The sequence below is a fragment of the Pleurodeles waltl genome, chromosome 12 (assembly GCF_031143425.1).
Source record: "Pleurodeles waltl isolate 20211129_DDA chromosome 12, aPleWal1.hap1.20221129, whole genome shotgun sequence".
Lineage (NCBI taxonomy): Eukaryota > Metazoa > Chordata > Amphibia > Caudata > Salamandridae > Pleurodeles > Pleurodeles waltl.
In genome coordinates, this window is record NC_090451.1 from 248,063,834 (window position 1) to 248,082,230 (window position 18,397).

The 18,397-nt window shown below is 46.9% G+C and overlaps 1 protein-coding gene across 1 annotated transcript in view; it reads left to right on the plus strand.

Annotated features, from left to right (window-relative positions):
* ABCC12 (ATP binding cassette subfamily C member 12) overlaps positions 1-18,397 on the plus strand; it is a 599,698-nt gene that overhangs the window by 342,885 nt on the left and 238,416 nt on the right. The window contains exon 22 of the mRNA XM_069217731.1: positions 919-1,056. Coding sequence (XP_069073832.1) covers positions 919-1,056 — 138 coding nt within the window. The remainder of the gene's footprint in view (positions 1-918; positions 1,057-18,397) is intronic.

Below are 18,397 nucleotides of genomic sequence, written 5' to 3' on the forward strand. Positions count from 1 at the left end.
GCTTGGGTATACAGGATGATATTAGTATTATCTACAGGACATAGGGCCAGATGCAGGTTGTTTAATGTTTACAATTCCCTAATAGCGAATCTTAACGATTTAGGAAATCGCAAACTGCAGTGTATGACAGTGTGTTTATTACTGTTAGCGATTAGCAGTGGATCGCAAATGGACCTACCTCATCAATATTCATGATGCAGGTCGCAATTGTTGACCTATTGTGAATGGCTACAGTCACATGGATGTGGGCCTGATGGGGTCAGCAGACCACCATGTATGTTGTTGCTTTTAAATAAAGTCATCTTTTTTATTTGTGTAATGCAGTCCATTTTCTTAAAGGAAAATGGGAAGCATTAAAAAAGAAAACTGACAAGTTATCTTTTTATTTCTTAAAAAATGTTTGCATCCCCATTTACAAAGGAGAAGGGGTCTCTTGAGGACCGCTTCCCGTTTGCAAATGGTAACTATGAATGTTTTGCAACTGCATTCCTGGGGGCAAAACGTTCTTACATCCCCTTCAACACTCTCAGTAAGGGACGGCCCTGGCATGCCCCTTCCTAATAGCGAGTCGCAAACCTGTGATGCATTGGTAAATAGTATATGATGTACATTGCTTGGACCATATTTTGAACCACCTTCTAAGGGTGTATAATCAATACAAAGTTCATATCTTATCATGTCATGGGAAGTTATATAGGCCTATTTTGTGTTTCACTTTTGAAACCAAAATGTGCATCTTCTATATTGTTTTGTAATGTTGCTTCCATACATCAGCTTTCTCTCTTTCTTCCAAACAATATTTAGGTTCCTGTATGCATCCTCCTATAAATTATGATCAAGCCCCACACCACATTTATATTTTTCTCTCTTTTGTTGTGAAATAGACTCAGATGTTGTTTTTGTACTTTTCTGTCACAGAGTCTCCCAGAAGAGTGTCAGTGAGATAAAGAGGATCGAGAACATAAGTCGCTCACCTTGGTTTTCTCATATCACATCCACTGTTCTTGGCCTCAGCACAATTCACGCTTATGACAAAAAGCAAGAGTACATTAACCAGTGAGTATTTATTTATATTTACTGTAATTCTCCATTTTTGCTACATTTTTGTTCTGCCTTTGTATTGACATCTAAAAGGTTAACACATTTTTTAATTGTTCCCTTCATATTCAGTTTTCTGGATGGCATCTGCTTGACCTTCCGATGCCATATTGATTTTAGCCGAACAACAACTTTACTGCATTATGGGGGGGTCCATCATCCTCATATAAACAAAGCAGTCCTGACTATGGTCTCGTGGATGTTTACCAAATTAAACTGAAATGTCAACCCACAACCCATCTTTCCTCTGGTCAATTTATGACACCCATAAAAGTTTAGTTTGTATCACGAGACATTCTCCATTTACACACATGAAAGTGGGTATAGGTTACATTGGAATATGTCAAGAAACATTTGTAAATGTGGACCACGCTGTAATAGACACTGTCAATGTAATATAAGATATTATATGTTAATAACCCTTATATTATCTTTTGAATATTCTTTGAAATCTTTGTTCTGTGCTTGATTGTAACACAAATTTAAAATCACATACATCTGCCTATCTGATTGATTTCTTTTCCTTTAAATCATGTTATATGTATTGAATAATAACCAATCTGTTTGAGATGTCCACTGATAGGCATCACTAAAAATGAGAAGTGATTTTATAATACTCTTTTGAAGTAAATCCCTTGTTGGTATGTTTACCTACTCTCTTACTATTACCCAACCCCACAAGGGAATATTGAGTTGCCTTTTTGTGTATCATTACATTTCGAACAGTGGCATTTCCAAAATTGCAGCCAATAATCTGACTTTACCATGAGCTAGAATGTTTCATTACATTTCCAAAGATACCAAACATGAACTTTTTACCTGTTTCCATTTGGAAGTTACAGCTTAATAAATATAGTACATTAACGCCAATGTTATCCTATGAAAGAGGTTGGCCTTGCAATAGTGATAAACAAATGTAAGAGTTTTTCGCTATAAGGATATGTAAAACCTAAAAGTACATGTACATCCTATTAAATACACTGCACCCTATCCTCTGGACTGTTTGGGTTTGCCAAGAAGTGATGTATATGCATTGAAAATGAAGGTATGGGCCTGGGAAAAGGTTTCTTTTGCCATGTCGATATGGCAGTTTAAAAGACCACACAAAGGCTTCAACAGCAGGCCTGAGACATGCTGAAAGGGCTACTTAAGTGGGTGGCATAATAAGTGCTGCAGGCCCACTAGTATCATTTAATTTATAGGTCCTAGGTACATGCCGAACCACTTTACTAGGGACTTACAAGTAAATTAAATGTACCAATTGGGTAAAAGCCAATTCCACCCCATTTTAGGGAGAACGTGCATGCGATTTAGCACTTTTTAGCAGTGGTGAAGTGTGCAGAGTCCTAAGGCTAGCAAAAACAAGATCAGCAAAAAATGAAAGGGTGAAGGCAAACCATTTGGGGGAAGCTCATCCTAAGGCTGACAGGTTTAACAAATTCCTTTGCAAGAGACCCCTTAAAAGTCCACTACATCATATTGGGTTCCTAAGTAGATTGGTCAAACTTTCATGACATTTGTTTATTCAGCATCTAAAGGTGTGGCCATTGTTTTGAATTATTGGTTTGTGGGTCTAAGCTACAATTTGGAGTCCATTTTCAAACTTGTAAGTCACTATGGTACAATTGAAGATGACTGTCATTCATCATGGCCCTTATTCATTACAACAATTACAGGTGTCTCTAATGGGGTTAAAAAACCTTCTCACCATTGCCAGTGATTTTAACTGCTTACAATCTACTATAATAGATTCTCCCAAAAAACTTAAAAGGCAAAATAAGCCACTTACTTTAAGGACAATTGTCACTTTAAAAATAGAGTCCCCCAACTGAGAACTCTCACTTTCTTAAAGTATGGGAAAAATATAAAAATGCACTTCACTCAAAAATAAATATTAAACATATTTTTATGTTAAATAATGGTGTAAATTAATTTTATATATATAAATATAGAACAAAATAAAAAAGTGTCAGCACTACTAAATCACTGTTGAGCTAAAATAAAATAAAAATATTGTTTTCAAGTCAATCATTTACCTAAAATTCTTTAATGTCCCCCTACCCCCTGAAAGAAACTAAACAAAATAAAGTAGCAAACTTGGCAGATTACTGCTGCAACTTTAAATAACTATTTCCTGGCTGTAAGGAAATGCCTCCTTGGCATGGTTACCCCCTGACTTTTTGCCTTTGCTGATGCCAAGTTATGATTTGAAAGTGTGCTGAGGCCTGCTAACCAGGCCTCAGCACCAGTGTTCTTTCCCTAACCTGTACCTTTGTTTCCACAACTGACACACCCTGGCATCCAGGTAAGTCCCTTGTAACTGGTACCCCTGGTACCAAGGGCCCTGATGCCAGGGAAGGCTCTAAGGGCTGCAGCATGACTTACGCCACCCTGGGGACCCCTCACTCAGCACAGACACACTGCTTGCCGGCTTGTGTGTGCTGGTGGGGAGAAAATGACTAAGTCGACATGGCACTCCCCTCAGGGTGCCATGCCAACCTCACACTGCCTATGGCATAGATAAGTCACCCCTCTAGCAGGCCTTACAGCCCTAAGGCAGGGTGCACTATACCATAGGTGAGGGCATAGGTGCATGAGCACTATGCCCCTACAGTGTCTAAGCAAAACCTTAGACATTGTAAGTGCAGAGTAGCCATAAGAGTATATGGTCTGGGAGTCTGTCATACACGAACTCCACAGCACCATAATGGCTACACTGAAAACTGGGAAGTTTGGTATCAAACTTCTCAGCACAATAAATGCACACTGATGCCAATGTACATTTTATTGTGAAATACACCCCCGAGGGCATCTTAGAGATGCCCCCTGAAAACATACCCGACTTCCAGTGTGGGCTGACTAGTTGTGCCAGCCTGCCACACACCAGACATGTTGCTGGCCACACGGGGAGAGTGCCTTTGTCACTCTGTGGCTAGTAACAAAGTCTGTACTGGGTGGAGGTGCTTCTCACCTCCCCCTGCAGGAACTGTAACACCTGGCGGTGAGCCTCAAAGGCTCACCCCCTTTGTTACAGTGCCCCAGGGCACTCCAGCTAGTGGAAATGCCCGCCCCCTCCGGCCACGGCCCCACTTTTGGCGGCAAGGCCGGAGGAGATAATGAGAAAAACAAGGAGGAGTCACTCGCCAGTCAGAACAGCCCCTAAGGTGTCCTGAGCTGAGGTGACTCTGACTTTTAGAAATCCTCCATCTTGCAGATGGAGGATTCCCCAATAGGATTAGGGTTGTGCCCCCCTCCCCTCAGGGAGGAGGCACAAAGAGGGTGTAGCCACCCTCAGGGCTAGTAGCCATTGACTACTAACCCCCAGACCTAAACACACCCCTAAATTATGTATTTAGGGCCCCCCAGAACCTAGCAAGATAGATTCCTGCAACCTGAAGATGAAGAAGGACTGCTGACCTGAAGCCCTGCAGAGAAGACGGAGACACCAACTGCTTTGGCCCCAGCCCTACCGGCCTGTCTCCCCACTTCGAAAAAAACTGCAACAGCGACGCGTTCCCCAGGGTCCAGCGACCTCTGAATCCCAAGAGGACTACCCTACATCTAAAAGGACCAAGAACTCCAGAGGACAGCGGCCCTGTTCCAAAGAAACTACAACTTGCAACAAAGAAACAACTTTTAAAGGACTGCACATTTCCCGCCGGAAGCGTGAGACTTTCCACTCTGCACCCGACGCCCCCGGCTCGACCTGCGGAGAAACAACACTACAGGGAGGAATCCCCGGCGACTGCGACCCTGTGAGTAGCCAGAGTTGACCCCCCTGAGCCCTCCCAGCGATGCCTGCAGAGGGAATCCGGAGGCCCCCCTGACCGCGACTGCCTGCTTCCAAGAACCCGACGGCTGGTAAAGACAATGCACCCGCAGCCCCCAGGACCTGAAGGATCCGACCTCCAGTGCAGAAGCGACCCCCAGGTGGCCCTCTCCCTTGCCCAGGTGGTGGCTACCCCAAGGAGCCCCCCCCCCCTTGCCTGCCTGCTTCGCTGAAGAGACTCCTGGGTCTCCCATTGAAACCTATTGCGAACCCGACGCCTGTTTGCACTCTGCACCCGGCCGCCCCCGTGCCGCTGAGGGTGTACTTTTTGTGCTGACTTGTGTCCCCTCCGGTGCCCTACAAAACCCCCCTGGTCTGCCCTCCGAAGTCGTGGGTACTTACCTGCTGGCAGACTGGAACCGGGGCACCCCCTTCTCCATTGAAGCCTATGTGTTTTGGGCACCACTTTGACCTCTGCACCTGACCGACCCTGAGCTTCTGGTGTGGTAACTTTGGGGTTGCCCTGAACCCCCAACGGTGGGCTACCTTGGACCCAACTTTGAACCCTGTAGGTGGTTTACTTACCTGCAAAACTAACAAATACTTACCTCCCCCAGGAACTGTTGAAATTTGCACTGTCTAGTTTTAAAATAGCTTATTGCCATTTTTGCCAAAACTGTACATGCTATTTTGCTGATTCAAAGTTCCTATGATACCTAAGTGAAGTACCTTTCATTTGAAGTATTGATTGTAAATCTTGAACCTGTGGTTCTTAAAATAAACTACGAAAATATATTTTCTATATAAAAACCTATTGGCCTGGAATTGTCTTTGAGTGTGTGTTCCTCATTTATTGCGTGTGTGTACAACAAATGCTTAACACTACCCTCTGATAAGCTTACTGCTCGACCACACTACCACAAAATAGAGCATTATAATTATCTCTTTTTGCCACTATCTTACCTCTAAGGGGAACCCTTGGACTCTGTGCATGCTATTTCTTACTTTGAAATAGTACATACAGAGCCAACTTCCTACACTGGCTAATTTGCAAACAGAGTGAAAAACACATTTTCAAATGTTTAATGCTTTAAGAGCTTATACAATCGTATGCCCCTTATTAAATGGCTAGCCAAAACCTACCTACAAATAGATCCTCCTTCAACTAGCTTATGTCCAACCACCACAAACGATATATAACAATCAGTTGATGTCTCAAATCCTTACCATAAAAAGTAGATAGAAATGGGGGGGACGTGGCTTGCCGGCCATGATGGCGGGCACAAGCTGAGGGAGCTCTGGGACGATATCCCAGACATCCGACCCATATACGGTACCTGGAGGCCGCTGGGTTGCGGTGCGCTCGTGCCTGTGCATCCAGAACCTGCGAGAGATCGGATGGCGCTGTCTGACAGATCTGAGGCGGTGGCGTGGGTGTTGCTGGAGCTGCCTGCCATCAGGAGTGGAGAGGCCTGTTGCTGAGCGGCCGCGCACAAGGGGCCCGAACGGATCGGGTGTGACTGGAGTGCCGGCGAGGCCAACTAAGGTGAACTGAGCTGGGGTACACTGCGGGAGGTGACAGTGGAACGGGGCTGGAACCCTGCGATGCCTGGGATTTACCTGGCCTGGTCGGTGGCTGCTGCGGCTCCCGTTGCTGATGGGGAGGAGCGAGACCGGAATTGTAGCTGCAGTTGGGCCCGGGGGTGAGTGCCACAGGACGGAGGCCTGAGGGCAGGCAAGTGACTACTGCGCTGCTCTGTGTGTCCCTCCTATAGTTTGCTTGCCCACGTTGGCCCCATCCTCTTCTGCTACATCCGGGTGCTGAGGTGGCCTTGTGGTGAAACTTTCCCAGCTCTGACTGCTAAGGTAAGGGGGGACTGCTCGTGCTGCTGTACTTCAGGCCTTGTGCCGAGCGTGCAAGCAGGCCTCCCACACCTCCCGCCCCTCTGGATTCTTGGTATCTCTCCTGTGGTTGGCTTGGCTGCACCGTACTTGTCATTCACCACTGGATCCAGACACTGAGGTGACCTTGTGGCAGGGTTCTCCCGGCTCCAACTGCCAGGGTAAAGGGGGGCTGGTCGTGTTGCTGTGCCTTGGACCGCACACCACACATGCAAGTGGGCTCCCCGTGCCTCTCCTCCCCCCTGAATTGAATCTTACCGAGGCCCACAACTGCGACCCGCACCAATGCACGCTGCCCCCTTGGTCTTCGAAGTGGCAGACATGGGTCGCCTCCGCTCTGGCGCAGGGGCGAAGCTACAAGCGCGAGGCATGAGGCCCAACATCCTGACAGCCACAAACTGGACACCGTATTGGGGGCCGTAGAGCGGATTGGTACCTCCTTGGAGCAAGCCCGGACCTCGCTGGAGGGCAATATCGAGAAAGTGACAAGTGATCTCACCCTGCTTCATGCAGATCACTGCAAACTCGCAGATAAAACCCGCTCAATAGAAGACCAGCTGCACGACCTAGCACCCAAGACAACTCAACTGGAGAACTCGCTACAAGTGGCACTTGACCGGATAGCAATATTGGAAGGTTGTGCAGAATACGCTGAAGGGCAAACCAGGAGGAATAACATTCATGTTATAGGCCTTCCGAAGGGCGTAGAGGGCCTGGACCCAGTAGCCTACTCTGAAACCTGGTTACAATGACTGGTCCCGGTCTCTGTAGAGCAAGCCCACAGGGTCCCTATGAGAGCCTGGCTGTCAGGAGCGGGGCCGCGTCCCTTTCTGCTCCACCTTTTGCACTATGTAGACAGGGATATTATCCTACCTGCAGTGAGATCACTCCAGACGATCCAAGTGGACAGCACTCCAGTTATGCTGTTTCCAGACTACACCATTGCCGTGCAAAAAGAACACGCTTCCTTTCTGTCAGTGAAACGCAAACTCTGTGCCCTTAATCTGACATACTCTCTCTTCTTCCCCGCTAAACTGCGGGTAGCAACTGATGGTAAAACGCACTTCTTCAACACTCCAGAGGCAGCCTGGGAGTGGCCGGAGTCCATGGACCTGTTTAGTCGGCGGAAGCTGGGGTAGAGGGGCTGGCGACGTGGGGCCTGCAGGCCCGCAAATGGAGAAGTCGCAAACAAAATACACTCTCTTCGAGGGAGGTACGACACGCTCCTTACCTAGAACAGATCATACACGAGCGTCTTTGTGCGCTACAATCTGCCACAGCCATTAGGTTCCATCACTCACCTCAGACATAGATGCAGACTCCAATGGTGAAGATGGTTTCTCTCCCAAGGCATCTTCTGAGGTGGGGTCCTCCGTCCACCCCGCGGTGACACCACAAACAGCGGATGACCTGATCTGAACTTACCAAGCTGACACACGTATGACACTTACTCGACTGATGATGACATGGCAAGCGGTATCAGGAGAGCTGCACTTTGCTATCTACCATTCCAGCTTTCTGGGTGTTTGTATAACCTTGGCTAGGATCTTGCTGGGGTATCCGTGGTCTTGGCACCCTTGCTGGCCAGAGACTGTTGCTTGGCAGCATCCTACCTCCTGTCCCCTACACTGAATACTATATACTATAGACATTGGTAACCTGCGCTTATATTGGGTTAGGGATTACATCCTAGATTACACCAAACACCAGCCACCTCCCTCCCTCCAAACCCCCACTTGTGGGAGCCACTCTCTCGCATCTGTTACACCACATAGGCAAATTGACTTGTTTGGGCAGATGCCAGTTGTCCCTCTGCTCTAATGGGATTCCTTCAAGTTACTTTTACACCAGTCTTTGGTCTTAAGTTGTAGTTCAATGTTTTAGAATGGAGTCTGGATTTCCTTCGCCCTCCTCCTTGCGAGGGTCCTATCGTTGACTGCATGTTGTCCTGCACTCCTGGAAGTGAGACTGAGAGCCACTTCCGAGTTACTGACCCACCACAAACCCACCAATATTCTCACATGGAATGTGCATGGCATACACACGCTGGCATGCAGATATTCCATATTTTCATATCTTAAGAGACACTCAATCCATAGAGCGCTCTTACAGGAGACTCACCTTGCACAGCCTGAAATTGTCAGACACCATCGGCGTTTGCGAGGGCAACTTTTCACGACAGGCTATTCCTCATATGCCAGGGGAACACTAATCTGGGTTAGACCGGCCACTCCATTTGTTATGGAGGATCAGACCTTTGATGCATAAGGGCGTTATGTCCTGCTGGCCAAGCAATGGTATTGGGGTCCATATACGCATCGAATACAGACCAAGCCTCCTTTTTCCACGCATTGTCCAGCTCCCTTTCTCGTTGCGGTGATCTTCCCTGGCTGTTAGGGGGCAACTTTAATAGTGCACTGCATCCCCATCTGAACCGTTCCTTCCCTCCATTGCCCACTGCGCCTACTGTGGCGACTGCGTGCACATTTAAGAATTGGCTCCAGAGCTGGCAACTGCATGTCCGTCTTGATAGAATTTTATGCACACCCAACCTGTACCCCGCTGTACTGATGACTTACTATTTAGGTCGCACTCACTCAGACCATAATCCACAGCTCTTTCAATTGGGCTGGGACGCGTCTCTTCCGATCATTCCCACCTGGCGTCTTCGCCCAGAAATGTTGGAGGATGCAGTGTTAAAAGCATCGCTTCCCGAATGTATTTAATATAACAACGGCACAGCGTCCTCTGGTCTTGTTGAGTGGGAAGCATTCAAGGTCTTTACCAGAGGACATTGTATGAGAACGCAAGGGAACTTACGCAAATCCATCAAACGCGACCTGACTCGTGTGGAGAGGTCCCTGATGCAACCTGAACAAAATGCTGCCCAACACTCCTCAGCTGCTCACCGACTCTCGTCCGCCTGAGCAGAACATATATCCCTCTTGGAGCGATTGCCCTGTTTAAACTATGCAGCTCATTCGGCCCGTACCCATGCCTCTGCCGACCGATCAGGGAAATTACTGGCTTGGCTAATCCGTCAAGAACAAGACTGCGGCCCTATTATGGAACTCCGCTCAGCAGTGGGGAGTATGCTCCACACCCCGCAGGAAATACACTCTGAACTCACACGATACTATGACACACTCTACCCCTCATCTGTGATAACAGACTTGACAGGCTACAATGAGTTCTTCTCCCTGACTGTTTTGCCTCGACTGACGGACGGCCAGTGGGAGGAATTGGAGTAACTCCTGTTGCTGGCTGAGGTGCAGGATAGCAATCACGCTTTGGCAGCAGGCCAAACCCCAGGTCCTGATGGCTTTCCCTCCGACTTTTATAAATCTTTTTCCGAAGTACTAGCACCCCGCCTTCTCAGTCTCTACGAGGAGGCCTCACAGGAAACATCTTTGTCTGCATCACAATGAGAAGTGTTGCTGGTGTCCCCTCCTAAGCCTGGCAGGGACCCATCGGAGTTGGGTTCCGATAGACCATTAGCGATGCTCAATACTGACTACAAAACCCTGGGCAAGGCCTTGGCATTGCAACTGACACCTCTGTTGCACCTGGACCAGAACTCATGAGATATTCAACACAGAATTGGCCTCGTGTAGGCTGTCTGGTTCTCGATCTGTAGAAAGCCTTTGATTCGTTGGAGTGGTCTTACCTGTTTGAGTCCCTGCAGCGATTTGGTTATGGCCCTCATTTCCTGCACATAGTGAGACTGTTGTACACTCAGCCCCGATTTAGGGTCAAGGTCAGCACGATCATCTCTGAGCCGGTGGAGTTGGGAAGGGGCACTCTGCAGGGGTGCCCCTTTTCTCTGCTGCTGTTCTCTCTGGCAATGGAGCCTTTGGCTGCAGAGCTTCACAGGAGAGGAGAGGCATGGAGCATCCTGCTAGGCGATGACCCCCTCGTTATACCTTTATATGCAGACAATCTTTTCCTGTACCTCAGAGACATTGATAATGTCCCTGTTGAAATTGTGGACATTCTGCAGCACTTTGCTACATTATCTGGATTACGTGTCAACTGGGCGAAATCTTGCCTCTTCCCCTTCGACCTTGACCTACCAGACCCGCACCTGTACTTCTCTGGAGTTCGGGTACCATGGCAACCCAGAACATTCCGATATTTGGGTATACACATCTTCCACGAAGAGGAGGACCTGCATGACGGAAACCTCCGACAGACGGTGTCGTCTGTCCGTTCCCCGATGCACTTCTGGCAGACACTGCCACTCTCAGTAGCAGGGAGGATTGCCCTCCTGGAGATAGTGGTACTCCCTCGCCTGCTCTACTTCTTCTCCAATTTACCATACTATGTCCCAACCAGTTGCTTTAGAGAGTTTGAAACCAGAATAAGGGAGTTTATCTGGAACAAAGGCTGATGCAGAGTGGCATTCAAGAAGCTCTACTCACCTTAAAGAGCCTTTGGCGTTGTGTCTGCTTAGAAGGGATACTGATAATCCGGCTCAGCTACTAACAGACCATATCAATGACGATCCTTGGGTATGAATGGAGTGACAAATGAGCAGCGGCGATGGGAGGCCTCCATGGGCTGGGGTTGGGAGATGTTAAGACCGGATTCCATGTTTGTTATCTGTTTCATGAGTTATACTGTTTTCCCTACAGTATAACCAAGCTGTATCTACAGGTTTATAAACTGCTATTTGCATGCACATCCTACTGAGCAGCTACCTCGCAGGAGCTCATGATCTATGAGAAAACAACTGACAGGCCGGGAATGCTGAATTTCAGCCTAATGTTGTCTTATATATATTTGCTATACACAATGAACCCACTAATACTTTGTTGGTGCCCGTGGATATAATCCATGTAAACCACACGCAGTTCCTCGCTAAACTTATTATATGTAAGTATGTTTGAATGCACAAATTCTGTATCCAAATCATATGTCTATATTGTGGTTTTCAAACTGTTATTGCACCCAAATATGTTAAATGGAAAACTTGATAACAATAAAAAGATTCAAGTAAAAAAAAAAAAAGCAGATAGAAATTTTAACAAATCAACAGCTTTGTCTCCAAGGAACTTAAAGACCATTCCAGGCACTAAGAGACCCAGGCCTTCCATGCCCTTCTATGTATTTCCTGTGTCCATGGAACCCAGGAGTCTCTTAGAGGCTGTGAACCCTCATCCCTCTTATAGCTTCCATACATGAATGCTCAGAACACCACTGGATATCAAAGGATCCCTCTCTCCTTCTAGCTTTGTAAGCAAACCCAGAAAATTCTGAATTAATCATGTATCTCCCACTACTAGCTCTATCACACCAATGGACACCATGGTTTGACTACCCAAAACTGAGTCAGTAATACTAACTGACACCTAATCTCTCAAACTATCTAAAGAGCCCTTTGAATAATGGCAAATGGAGGGAGGCATAGCCTTTGATACCCCTCAATACCCATCTGCCCTGTTGAAATGTGTCCGACACCCCAGCTTCTGGAATGTGTCTGCAAATGGAGCATCTCTCTGACAAGACAGATGTGATACGACCTCACTCGTCCTCCAATTTACAAAACATTACGAGACTCGGATAGCTGTACTTCCTCAAATAACAGGAATTCAATTCTATCACACAGATACTTTGCTACTAAACCAATTTTGTGCTCCAGGCAAAAACATCTCAATTCCTTTGCTAACTTGGTCAAATTGTGAGATGTGCTCCCTCCCAATCAATTATATACCGCACAGACGATGCACTGTCCATTTAAAACAGGGCATTTTATCTGCCCAGTGTTCTCTCAAGATGTTTTAGAGCAGACAGCCCTGCCTACGTAACCAGTTGAGCACCTCCATCTATGAGAAAAAGCAGCTACTGGCCTCAGAATCTTTGTAAAGTACAAAGGGGTTGATACTAGGCTACAGTTGAGACACACAAATTAAGATAGCTCACCTGAACTGAACATATCTCAATCAGTCAATCAATCATAGAATTTGTAAAGTGCAGCACTATCACCGCTAAGGGTATCTAGGCACTGAAGGTGGTGTGTTACCATCAAAAAGCCATGTCCTGAGTCTCTTTCTGAAGTCTACCAAGGAGGGAGCTGTTCAGAGATGGAGGGGTGGGCTGTTCCAGGACTTGGCTGCTGTGTAGGAGCAGGAGTGTCCTCTGCTGTGGCTGTGATGGATGTGGGGGGGACGAGGTTTAGTGAGCCAGTGAAGGATCCTGAGGTGTGGGGTGATGCTTGTGTGCTTAGGGAGGTTGAGGATGAGTCTGGCTGCGGTGTTCTTTAGAATCTGAAGACTTTTCAGTAGCTGGGAGGACACTCGGGCATAAATAGCATTGACATAGTCAAGGCGGCTGGTGACCTGGAGGTGTGTGACTGTCTTTCTGATGTCAGTATGGAGCCAGTTGAATATTCAGAAGAGCATAGGGAGGATGTAGAAGCAGGAGGAGGCAACTGAGTTTACTTGTTGATTCATGGATAGTTGGCAATCGAGGATGATGCTGAGGTTTTGTGCGTGGTCTGATGGAGAGGGCATTGGTCTGAGTTCTGCTGGCCACCAGCTGTGGTCCCATACAGAGGTGTTCTTCTTGAAGATCAGGACTTTTGTTCTGTCAATGTTTAGTTTGAGGCAGCTGTTTTTCATCCATTTTGCTACGCTGGTCATGGCGTTGCGGAAGTTGGCTTTGGTGTTGTGGGGGTCTTCGGTGAGTGAGAGGATTAGTTGAGTGTCGTCGGGGTAGGAAACTATATTAAGTCCGTAGGATCTGACGATGTATGTGAGGGGGTCATGTAGATGTTGAATAGCAGGTGATGTTCTTGGGTGTAGAAGTGAAGGGAGGAAGGCGGATGCTCTGCGTATGGCCTGAGAGGAAAGAGGCGATACACTTAAGTGTATTTTGTTGAATGCCTATGTTGTGGAGTCTGTTGAGGAGAGAGTAGTGGGAGACTGTATTGAACACTGTGGAGTGGTCCATAAGGATCAGAGTTGCCGACTCTCCTCGGTTGAGGAGGGTCCTGATGTCATCCATCGAGGCGATCAGTGCAGTCTCCGTGCTGTGGTTGGCCCGGAATCCTGATTGTGAGGTGTCCAGAAGGTGTTTTCGTTCGAGGTAGATGGTGAGCTGTTGGCTGATTGCTTTCTTGAGCCTTTGGCAAAGAAGGGGTGCAGGGAGATTGGTTGCAGTTTTTGAGGTCACTGGGGCAGTGGAGGGTTTCTCAAGAAGGGGTGTGACCTCTGTGTGCTTCTATTCATCCAGGAAGGTTACAGTGGAGATGGAGGTGTTGAGGCTATGAGTTAGTTCTGTGCTAATAGAGTTGGCTCCAAGGTTGAAGAGCCAGCGGGAGCAGGGGACGGTGGGTGCCCCGGAGTGGATGGATGACATGATGGCTGTTGTGGTCAGTTTGGTAATTGTGGACCAGGAGGTTATCATGTGGCTGGTGTTCGCTGCTTGAGAGAAGTTGTCTAGGCTGGAGGTGGAGGGTTGGGGGTCAAAATTGTATATGGTGGTGATCTTGCTGTTGAAGAAGTCTGAGAGGGTATCGCAGAGTTCCTGGGATGGGTGGATGGTGGTCTCTGTGGATATTGGGTTAGATAATTCCTTGATTCTGAAGAGTTCTTTTGTGTGATTGGCTACGGTGTTGATGCAGGCAATGATTGCTGCGCTTTTTGCGGCCTTGATGTGGTGGTGGTAGTTCTTGAGTGCTGCCTTATAGGTGGTTCTGTTGGAGGTGCCCTTGGTCACCCGCCACTGTCTTTCGAGTCAGTGGCAGTCACGTTTGGAGTTTCTGAGCTCCCTAGGGTACCATCTTGCTGGCTTGGAGGTGTTGTTGCTTTTATCAGGTTTCAGCGGGGTGACTCTGTCGGCGGATTTGGTGATCCAGGTGGTGAAGTTTTGGACAACCTGGTTGAAGTTGATCTCTGCCGTGGGCTCGGGTTGTGCGGTGCCTTGGCCTGTGCCCATAGAGTCTTGGTTACCTTTCCCCAGCTTCGATGGGGATTGCTGAGGTGCTTGGAGGTAGTGTGCTGGAAATTGGAGATGGTAAAGTGGACGATGACGCGGCCGGTCCAGGTGAGTTAAGTCACGTGGGTAAAATTGATTCTGTCACTAGAAGTGAACATGGCGTCCAGTGTGTGTCTGGCTTTGTGCATGAGTTTGATGACCATTTGGGGGAGGCAGATGCTGCCGAGAATCTCCATGAGGGAAGTGGAGTTGGTGTTGTTGGGTTGTCATTGGTAATGGTGCATTGGATGGTTTCCTTGAAGATGATGGAGATGCCCCTGCCATGTTTGTTGGTGCAGGCTCGGTTTATGATCTTGTAGCTATCGGCGTGGCCATGGCGATGTCGGGGTCTGAGGAGGGTGTTAGCCATGTTTCGATGATGAAGGCAATGTCTGGATCATGGGTGGTGATGCAGTCCCAGATATATATAGCATGTTTGCATGAGGAGCGGGCGTTGAGCAGGGTGCACTGGACTGGTTCTTGGTTGTTTTGCTTCCCTGAGAGATATGAATAAACAAGCATCTTTGCCAACCAAGCTTTATCTTTGCAAAATGTCTCACAAAAGATTGATATTCTCTATCGTGAAGTGTCTGTATTCCTCAAATCAGCTGATTTTCTCAAGTTTGTTGCTGGGCTCCAACCCTTGTTCTTTTTCTTTACTGAAAATATTGAGGTCACTAAAGTCCTGAAATCTCAGGAATCTTCACAATCCCTCTGTTCTCACATTTGCTGCACTTCTGCATCTGTTCACCCTATCTGCTTATCTAAAAAATCAGGCCCTTTCATTGTTTTGTCTGAACAGGACTTAACCTGAGTTCTGCCTCATACCCATCTACTGCCTCCAGGATCTACTGATCATTTGTAAAGTTGTTCAGTTCTATTTTAAATTCTTCAATCTCTCCCCATCGTTCTGATGGAAAAACAAAAACAATAGTCCTTGTAATTAAATTTTAATGGCCCATTCTGTTGGGCTCTGCCTTGCAAAGCTCTTCCTCTTCCAGACCTTACCCTCTGAGGAAAGAACCCAGTGCAGAATAGAAACCCCTGAAGGTGACTCTTCCAACAAAAATGATCAGCTCCAAAACCAAATCTGGAGTAGCACGCCCCTCATGGTAAATTACTGGCCAAGAACACTCCAACCTAAGGAGTCCTTTTGCCTCTTTGTGTAAAAAGCTTCACATTCAAAGCATAACAAACTCACTCACATAATGTAATGGCCACCAACGTCTGTAATGAGAAATCAAGTCCAGACAATGCATATACTCACCCTGAAGGTCTTTCCCAAAATCCTTCACTCTATACACTATCAAAATCCCAGCCATTACTCTCAGTTATGTAGCAATGTATTCATCTAGTTCAGACTTGGAATACCCTGCATCTTTCCTGCACTGCTATGGACACCCATCAATGTACTACAAATGACACCATTTGCCTCTGTGGTACTAAGGACATCCATATCCTAGCTGTCCAAACACACCCTATCTCTCTTGGAGAACTGTTTCCTCTTCATCTTCCTTTTACCAAACTTACTGGGTTCCTTTTTCTCAACCTCATGCAGAGACCAAAACTCTTCCTTATGCTAAGGCTGATCCTCTACTTTCCTCTACCTATTGCATACACTCCTCACTGCCTCCTTATAGAGAGTAGTAAGCACAGGAGACAAATGAATATGTAGTAACAGCATTTATTAGAGCAACCATGCACGGAGGAAATAGTAAGCAACTGAACAAGAATGTACAATTGAATGTGGAATCACATTCAAAGAATATCATGCAAGACCCAATGACGAAACAAATAAGTATTCTGAACACAGCAAGATAGATAAGCACTTAACCACTACAACATTACCAGACATCTCCTTTAATTCAGAAACAACAGAAATAAAAACAAAAATGTTTAGAAAAACGTAGACAAAAACATAAAATGAAAACAATGAGTGTATAACAAAATCATCACATTTTTTGGGTAGCTTAAATTTTTTTTTTTCGTTCACTTTCTATTATTCCAAGCAGGCATAGATGAACCATTGGAACCCTCCAAAATTGACAAATTGCCATTCACGAAGAAAACAGAACCAACATTAGTTACATCAGATGAAAATATGAATTTAGAATTACACAAATCACTTGCAAAATCAGGATTAGTAAAATCATCAAAATCATCATAATTCTCCCTCTTTACTTTAGGCAATCTGGAACAACTCCACCAAGAAACATTGTTCCAAAGAGCTGAAGTTTTTCTAACTTTCACCACTTTTCATGCTTTTGAAACTTTAAAACTGCCTGTCCTTAGAATCTTTAGAAGAAAAGTACAGAAATGCACCAATGAAGACAGCTGCGGGTTCATGCTTGGTGCAAGAGATGTCCCACGCTGAGTCTTTGGATGCAGGCTGTTTTTGTCGCAGGATTCCACCAACAAGCCTTGGTGCATGCAATGATGCGTTTTGCATCAAAGAGGCGCTGCCTGTGCCCAGAGAGCCCTCAGAAGAAAAGGCAGCACCCACAGGAGTCCCAGGACACAGGGTAAAAGGAGTTGCAAAATGTGGTTGTCGCAGCACTACACAAAAGGATTCCAAGCTGCCGGAGAACAACTCAGGGAGCTGAGCGTTGCAGGATAGAGTACTGGGGACCTGAGCTACACTGTTCATGAAGAACCTTTGCAAGGAGTGCACAGAAGCTCAAGGAGCTGCAGAAGACGTGGTGCACAGGGCTACTGTCTGGCATGGGGAGGCAAGCTCTTACCTCCACCAAATTTGGACAGCTGGACTTTTGGACAGTCAGGATCACTTCGTTCCACCACCTGTGTTCCAGGGATCACGCTCGTTGACAGGAGAGGAGTCACAGAGTACCAGTTGTTGTTGCAGAGAGGTGCCTGCTGAAGCAGGGAAGTGACTCAGTCACTCCACAGGAGATTCCTTCGGTCCTTCTAGTGTAGAACGAAGACATGAAGTCCTCAGAGCGTGCACAACCTGGAAACTGTTGCAGTTGCTGGCTGGAGCTGAAGTTGCAGGGTCACAGTATCCTTTCTGGATACTTTGTTGCAGTTACAGCAGTTCCTGGAGCAGTCTGCGGTTAATCTAACGTTAGAAGCTGAAGCAGAGGATGCAGAGGAGTCCTGGTGGAGTTTTGCAGACCAAAGATGTCTAACACCAGGGACACTCTGGAGGAGTTCTGGGCACCACTCCTGGGGTGGTGTTGGACAGGGGAGTAGTCACCCCCCTTTCCTTTGTCCAGTTTAATGCCAGAGCAGGGACTGTGGGTCCCTGAACCAGTGTAGACTGGATTATGCAAGGAGGGCACTGTTTGTGCCCTTCAAAGCATTTCCAGAGGCTCTGGGAGGATACCCCTCCCATGCCTGTAATACCGATTTCCAATGGGAGAAGGTTTAACATGCCTCTCCTAAAGGAAATGCATTGTTCTGCCTTCCTGGGATTGAGCTTCTCAAACCGCAGGAGGGCTGACACCTGATTTTGAGGTGGCAGCAGCTGGGGCTGCAGTGGAAATCTCACAGAGCTGGTCTGGCAGTACTGGGGGCCTATGGTGGAGCCCCCAGGGTTAGTGGAATTGGCTCCCCAATACCAGATTTGGATTGGGGGTTCAATTTCACAATCTTAGACACCTCACATGTCCATATTTGGAGTTACCATTGTGA